Source organism: Oryza brachyantha, chromosome 12 (genome assembly GCF_000231095.2).
Source record: "Oryza brachyantha chromosome 12, ObraRS2, whole genome shotgun sequence".
NCBI classification, from domain to species: Eukaryota; Viridiplantae; Streptophyta; class Magnoliopsida; order Poales; family Poaceae; genus Oryza; species Oryza brachyantha.
Window position 1 is genome coordinate 9,596,382 of NC_023174.2, and position 7,598 is coordinate 9,603,979.

At 43.4% G+C, this 7,598-nt stretch overlaps 1 protein-coding gene across 1 annotated transcript; it reads left to right on the forward strand.

The window, feature by feature from the left end:
- Positions 1–3,471: 3,471 nt before the first annotated feature.
- LOC102708489 lies at positions 3,472–6,204 on the forward strand. Its single transcript, XM_040529723.1, has 2 exons — positions 3,472–5,246; positions 6,047–6,204. The coding sequence occupies exon 1, from the start codon at positions 3,566–3,568 to the stop codon at positions 4,793–4,795; it is 1,230 nt and encodes a 409-aa protein (XP_040385657.1). The 5' UTR covers positions 3,472–3,565; the 3' UTR covers positions 4,796–5,246; positions 6,047–6,204.
- Positions 6,205–7,598: the final 1,394 nt, after the last annotated feature.

The following is a 7,598-nucleotide window of genomic DNA, read 5'->3' on the forward strand; positions in this document are numbered from 1 at the left end:
TAAACATTGTCTTTAGATTACTTACTTTCTTCGGATAGAAGATGCACGAAGATACTACCAGTTCCCATATAATTTGGTCTGTGTGCTGTACTGTCACCCTTCAGAAGTTGTATCAATGTGCATATCCTGTAGACTGAGCCTGGCTGTCTCTCTGCATGTATCATCTGTAATATGTATTGAGTGAGCTACTTAGTGCTAATTGGTTTGGTCACTCGTAAATATTGGCAACTTGTCATGGAACAATGAGGGCACTAAACCTTGCTCCAGCTGCAATGGAGTTCATTACCAAATCGTACTGAGTTGCTGGACAGTTGAAACATTAAAGTTAGTTCATCCGGCTAGCTGATTCTTGCTTCGATCCATCTGCATTCTGATGTTTCATTCCTCTTGCTGAGATAATTGCTGTTTAGCCCCCATGCAATTTGTGTGCCCTGTTTGTGCTGTAAACCGAAGCAAAACTTCCTTCAGTTCAGAAAACACTTGCAGCTAACAATAGTGTGTGTTAGTCTGTACTTATGATCTCCTTTTTTATGATACTTGGGCTCTTGTTCTGTTACCTCGGCCATTCAGGTATTCGTATGATCCAATGGACAATTGCTTGTTTTTGGATGCCATGTGACTCGTCCACATCAAAATTCCTTGATTGATGGTGTTACCATAGTTTCTTATTTATAGAGGCTGGAAGAAATATAAATGGTTAACGGTCTTGCAAAACATTATCTTCCTTGGAGAATTGTGTTGAATAGTTCCATATTGGTTGTGGAGGGACAATGTACCTAGGATATAAGTGGGGGAGCCCCTCACCTTATTGGCTAGCTTTTGAGGTGAGAAATGCCCTTTATGATCCTACAAGTAGTATCAGAGCTTGACTAGTTTAACATCTCTGGCCCGATGGACATAGTGTGTGAAGGCCTAATGGACCGTAGGGTGTCTGTGGGATGCGGGGCCTGTATACCTAATGGACCGTGGGCTGGTGATAGCTCGGATACGGTGAAGGGGCGGTGAAGGGCTGAGGGACACCAATGTGTGAAGGAGAAGATTGTTAAATAGTCCCACATTGGTTGTGGACGGGCAATGGATCTAGGATATAAGTGGGGAGGAGCCCTTCACCTTATTGACTAGCTTTTGAGATAAAAAGACCTTCTACGATCATATAAATTGTCTGAGAGAACGCAAGAGAAAAGAAAAACACATTGACGTTTCAAACTGAAAAACACAGAGCCCTAAGTGTCTTGATAGTGGTTTCTTGTCTATTATTTTTCATGCATTGCTAGATTTAAGCTTGGTCATGCCATGTAGAAAACGGATACGATTAACATCTCGCCTGCATCTCCATATGTAGAATGCTTCTCTCATCTTATTCTAAGGTGCCTGGGCCAGCGAACAACCGATGGTTTGGCTTCTGCAGATCGCCATGAGGTGCATCGATGCCTTCTCGCTGCCGCCGACCATGAGAGAGGTCATCGGAATGGTGAACGCCATCTGCGAGGAGCACGACAGGTCGATCTCCTCGGAAGCATGAGCGCGACACGGACAAACACCGAGCAACTGAGCAGTATTTGCAGTGCAAAAATTACCTCACTGTGTGCAGTTTGGCAATTTTAGTTAATATGCTGTCAAAATTTTGTTTAAATTAATTTAGATTTGAACTGAAATTAGTTCAAATTTTAGTACATTTCTCAATTTAATCAAACTTCACTGAAATATTAAACAAATTTGTCTCAAATAGTAAACACCAATAAATCAAATATTACAAGTATGTACAAAATTGGGCCATATATGCAACAATCATTTACAAGCAGGATCAAATATACAAGGGTAAAAACGTCTATTCATGTCTCATTTAACATCGTTAAGCTCACTTAACGGACTAGGGTTAGTCGGTGCCTTCATTTTTAAAAAACATGGTTAAATCTGTAAAGTGGAAAAAAGAGGGTCAAATATGTAGTTGGCTCTTAAAATGGGATCAGTTATGTAATAGCCCCATTGTAGGGAGAAGAAGCGTATAGTGCATGATGCTTTGTCAAATAGAAATTGGATACATGATGTAAGATACAATGTGACCCCAAGAGCTAATCCAGGAGTTCAGAGATATATGGTTAATAATACAGGAAAGAACAATCAGACTAATAGAAAGGGTAGATGATACCATGTCCCAGACTTGGACAAGCAATGAAACCTACTCGGCAAAGTCAGCATACACAGAGTGCAGTTGGCTATAACTGAAGCGCATGCGGCAGGAAAAACGTAACTGGAAAGCGTGGGCATAGTCTAAATGCAAAATCTTGTTTGGTTGCTACTCCAGAATAGAATTTGGGTGACAAATAGGGTACAACACAGACAATGGCCAAACAACTATTTCTACAAACTTTGTTTAAGAAACCTAGAGACAACACAAACATATTTTCAAACAGTGTCCCATCCCAAAGGAGATTTGGGCTAACATGTCACCGGTGCTCAACTACAGCAGGGTAATCTCATTGAGGGTGGGACACTGCTAGAGTTGTGGGGCAAATGAGCGATGCAACAAACAAAGAAATTATCAAAAGCGGTAAGATCGGCTCAAATCTTGATAGCTTAGGTACTCACGAGCGACCAAAACAAAAGAATCTTTCGGGAGGGGGGGGGGGAATTTCGTTAAGTCCAACAGATCGCGACAATTATGGAATAAGAAAATCGACCTATGGTCAATGTGTGGACTGTGGAGCAAAACATTTAGCCAGATTTAGTGCCAAGAGATATTTATTTGGCGTGGGCATACGTAGGTTCACAGGTGTGTGGATTCTGTTTTTCCCCTCGCCCCATTGTACTCCTAAGGATTTTCGCCCACATCTTTCGCTTTTGCTTATATTTATAACACAAAAATTAAATTTCTCACCCTTAAATTTGATGTTGATTTTGGTGTTTTTTTATTGTAATTAGTAATTTATTTTTTCAACATTGGCTTTTAGATCATTAGGAATTGCTAGATCTGATGTGCAATACTCCGATTATGCATATAGGGACATACCCATGCTCAGGCAACTTTTCCTTAAAAATTGCAATCGAGAAGGGATGTGTAGGTTGCCATTTCAATTCATTCAGGGTACATATAAATCCCTACTGAAACTGAGGTCCTGTTTAGTCCCAAAAATTTTCATCCAAAAACATTCTATCGAATCTTTGGACATCTATATAGAGCATCAAACATAGATAAAGCGAAAAACAAAATGCACAGTTATGTGGAAAATCATTAATTAGGCTCAAAACATTTGTCTCGTAGTTTACAGGGTAGTCGTGAAATTCGTTTTTTTATTTGTGTCCGAAAATCTCTTCCGACGTTCGATCAAATATTTGACGTGACATCTTAAAAATTTTGTTTTCCCCAGCTTAAACACCCCCGAGTTTTGAATTTGACTTGCAAGCTGGGCGAGACTTGCCAAAGAAGCAACTCGCTCGACGCTTCCAGAAGCAAAGGGAATCAAACCAGCATATAAAGCACCAGAGGCCTTCCTCTCCTCTTCGTCTTCAACCTCCGCTCTCTCGTGCCGCCATTAGCCACCACCAACTCCCCCCATTTGCTTCAATGGCTGACGAGTTTCCTCCACCACTGGATAATGCCGAGCCTCCATTGGCGAAAGTCCCCGCCGACATAGTCCGCGAGATCGTCAGCAGCCTCCGATGCAAAATCGATCGCGACCGCGCACGGTACCTCGGCGAAACCTGGCGCGCGCAGATTCAGCTGCTCGAGCCGGTGCCTCCCCCGCTCCCGTGGCTCCTCGTCCCGAGATCCGTCGGGCCTCCGGTCTTCCACTGCGTCCTCAGCAACTGGCGCACCCACCGCTACTTCCTCGTGGACAGCGCACACACCGCGCGCTTCTTCGGCTCCTACGACGGCAACTGGCTCTTCGTCTCCCTCCACCAAAAGGACAAACACTTCCTCCTCAACCTTGAGCGTCCGTACCTGCGCATCGATCTCCCCAACACGTGCCTACGCAGTTTCCTGGTGCCGCCGTTCGAACACCTACAAATCCTAGTTGAGGTCGGGATCTTCATCGTCGCCGCCACCTTCTCGCGCCAGCCAACCGAACAGGGATGCGTCGCCGCCGGCATCATCGGCTATCGTCCCAGCAGCCCAGTCGAGGACACCTGGCACATCGGGTTCTGGAAGATGGGCAATGAGGCACCGGTGATTTCACAGCCGATGAACGAGGACCTTGAAGTGCAGGACCTCCTGTACAGCCGTGGAGACGAAGCCTTCCTCTTCCTCACCCGAGGGGAACACATCCGTGAGTTTCGTCAACCCATATTCCCTCTCCCGGACATGAAAACGAAAGTGCGGTACTTCCAGCGGCGCGGCGGCGAGGGCGACGGGCCTGTCCTCGCTCGCTACCTCGTGGAGTCCCGGGGGGAGTTGCTCATGGTCGTCAGGTTAGGCACTCGTGAACCCCACTCGCCGACGTTGGCGTTCCGGGTGTTCCAGCAAGAAGTCCGGAATGTCATCAACGCCGAAGGGGAAGTTGAAGCTGAGCACCACTGGGCCGAGCTGCCCGCACTCGAGGGCCGTATCATGTTCGTCGGAAGAGGCTGCTCCAGATCGTACGAAGTGGCGCATGGGTACCCCGGCAAGGAGGGCATCTACTTCCTGGATGACCGGAGCTTCTACGACCACCAGATCGTGTTCAGGAGTAGAGCCCAACGGCGATACCACTGCAGCGATGTCGGGAAATGGTCGGGAACACCACCGCAGGTCAGGCAATGCATCCCGGAGTATGGTCCGTCCAACGAATCCTCTCCAGTTTGGGTTCTCCCTTAGATGAGACAACGAGTTTTGGCAGAGCAAATCAAGTTAGTATGTGATCATGCTGAGTGTAAGCTGCATCGTTTTGACAACGAGTTTCGGCAGAGCATCAGATCAAATAAGTAGTATGTGATCGTGCTGATTTCGATGGTGTTGTCATGTTGAAATTTTTGCTTGCTGGTGAAAGCTGGCTACAGAATACTCAATTCAGTGAACAAATTCTAATTGATGATGAGTGCCGGTTTACTTAGTTCCTCTGTACTTGCATTTTAAAGCTGCAGTGAGAATTCAATGTCCAAATATCTTGACTGCTGTCTGCAGATTGTTCTGTTTCGTTATGACTGCATAGTCTGCACTTCCGAATTAATTCATCTGCATATTTTTAGTTCTAAAAAGAGGCTGATAGAGTTTTATGGTTCCAGGGATTGGTGCATCGTCCTATATATGTCAGCTGCAACCAGAAACGGTAATCATTTACCGAATGTTTGTAGACCTTTTGCTACCTTTGATTCGGTTACACTTTTTGATGATTCAAGGCATTAGCATATCTCTGCAATTTTGGATGACTGTTCTTGGATTCTGTGACCCAGAGCACACCCCTTTCTTGTTGTTTTTGGATCTCAATCTGAATTTGCATGAATCCAAATTTTGCTCTCTGTTGAAATCATTTATATGCAGGACTTCCTGTAAATTTTACTGAGAAAATGAAAACATTGAGGTTGTTAGCACAAACGTTAAATCCACTAACAGCACACAATTCTTCCTTCCTGTCCCTACATTCTCCATTTTTGTTCTTCTGAAAAGTAAATAGCTGCTTGGTTCATAACTCTGGAGTGTTGTTAGCTTGCTGCGTTAGGCTAGCTGGCCTTCTACATTGGCCTTTATAACTAAACACCGCTGTCATTTCTTGTCTTACTTAAACTGTTAAACATTGTCTTTGGATTAGTTCTACATAGAAAGATGAACGGAGAAACTACCTGTTCCCATAGTGTTGCTACCGAGTTAGTAATATTCAGTTGCTTGACAGAGTTAATACTCGAATTACTTCATATGGCTGGCTAATTCTTGCTTCGATCCATCTGCATTGTGTTATTTTTTTGCTCTTTCTGAGATCAATCGTGTTCGTCGTGCTCACATAGTTGCACCCATACAATTTGAGTGCACTGTTTGTGCTGTAAGCCGCAGCAGAACTTCCTCGAACCACCTTCAGCTGACAATATTTTTTTGGTGATGCTTGAACTATTGCTGTATTACCTGGCATTTCAGAATTCGGTTGATTCAATGGGCAGTTGATTGTGCTTGGATTTTGCGTGACCAGTCCACGTCATATTTCTTCGTCGATCGAGTTATCATACTTTGTCTTTCTAGAGGCTGCAAGAAATCAAATGGAAACTCAGAGAAAATGAAAACACGTCAAGCTGAAAATGAAGTGTTCTCCGTGTCTAAATCGTGGTTTGTTGTCTACTATTTTCCATGCATTGCTAGATTTGAGCTTGGTTATTCTAAAGATCTGCTTTTTTTTATTTGACGTCATTGATTTTTCTGAATTCTGAGTCTACGTCTAACCGTTTGTTTTATTCAAAAAACTAGCTGGGCAGCACGCGCGCATTTATGTGGCTAGATTTACTTTATTTAAAGTATCAGATGGTATAACTAAACACATATAACAGTGGATATCTTTTAGAATTTGATTCAACTAAATAATGATTGAGTACCACAGACTGTTGAAATGTCCCAAAAACGTGAATACTCCATCTTATATGGATTCTGATGCCCTCCAGTCTTTATTCTGTCTAAGATTATCTTCTAGAACAATAGATATTTTGAAAAAAGATCTTCGTTCTATATATAATTTTTTACTTCTTGAAACTTCAATAATAATCATGTGAAATTTATTTGGAAAGTGTAAAGACGATTGTGCCCTATATATATGTGTGTGTGTGGCTGTCTGTATGGGAGGGGGTGAGCACTTTCATACTCCACAAGTACTGAAAATTTGCCTGTGCAAGCTACATAGGAGGGCTCGAGTTTAATTTAGCAAACCATTTATTTTCAAACCATTTTCTCAAAACACTAAGCAAACATTTTGAAATAAACTCCTCATTGGAAGAAAGCATATCGCCTCGATCCGTCTATGAGTTGACTTTCAACAACTCTAGTAGATAAATCATGGGTTTAATTATTTATAAACAACATTTCCTTCATTAATTTATTCTCACTTTTCAAAATATAAACTATCATTTTTTCTCAAACAAAATGTTAGCCAACTTTCATGGTTAACCAGTCTTCTCGGCTCCAGATCCAACCCTCTCAATTTGGCATCCCAAAACTCGCACCACAACCGGCTATCACGGCCACTAAATCGGCCATCATGGCTCTCTTGTTGTCCAACGACTCCCCATGTCACATAGACTCGTTCTTAACCATGAAGGCTAGACGTCCATCACAAAGAAGGACTGAAACAATTCGTAATCCTAGGTTACAAGCTTTATCCACACGCCTTGAACATCCCACTTTATCCAACACATACGGGCTAGTATATGGCTTGACAAAGGGGTTTCACTGTAAGACTTTTCCTTAACCGTAACATAGACATCCCCTCGTCTCATAGGTGGACCAATCACTGAAACCATGTATAAGGCCAGTCCTAGGCCCTCCTCTACTCAGGCCACGCCGTATAGCGCCAACCGTATCTCACAGTCCAAGCCAGACTTCCACCTTAGGAAAATGCCCCTGTCTCCCTATCTTGACATGCCTCAAATGTCAACCTGCTAGACACCTATGTTTCAACTACTTACTCCACCAAGGGCATCTCATT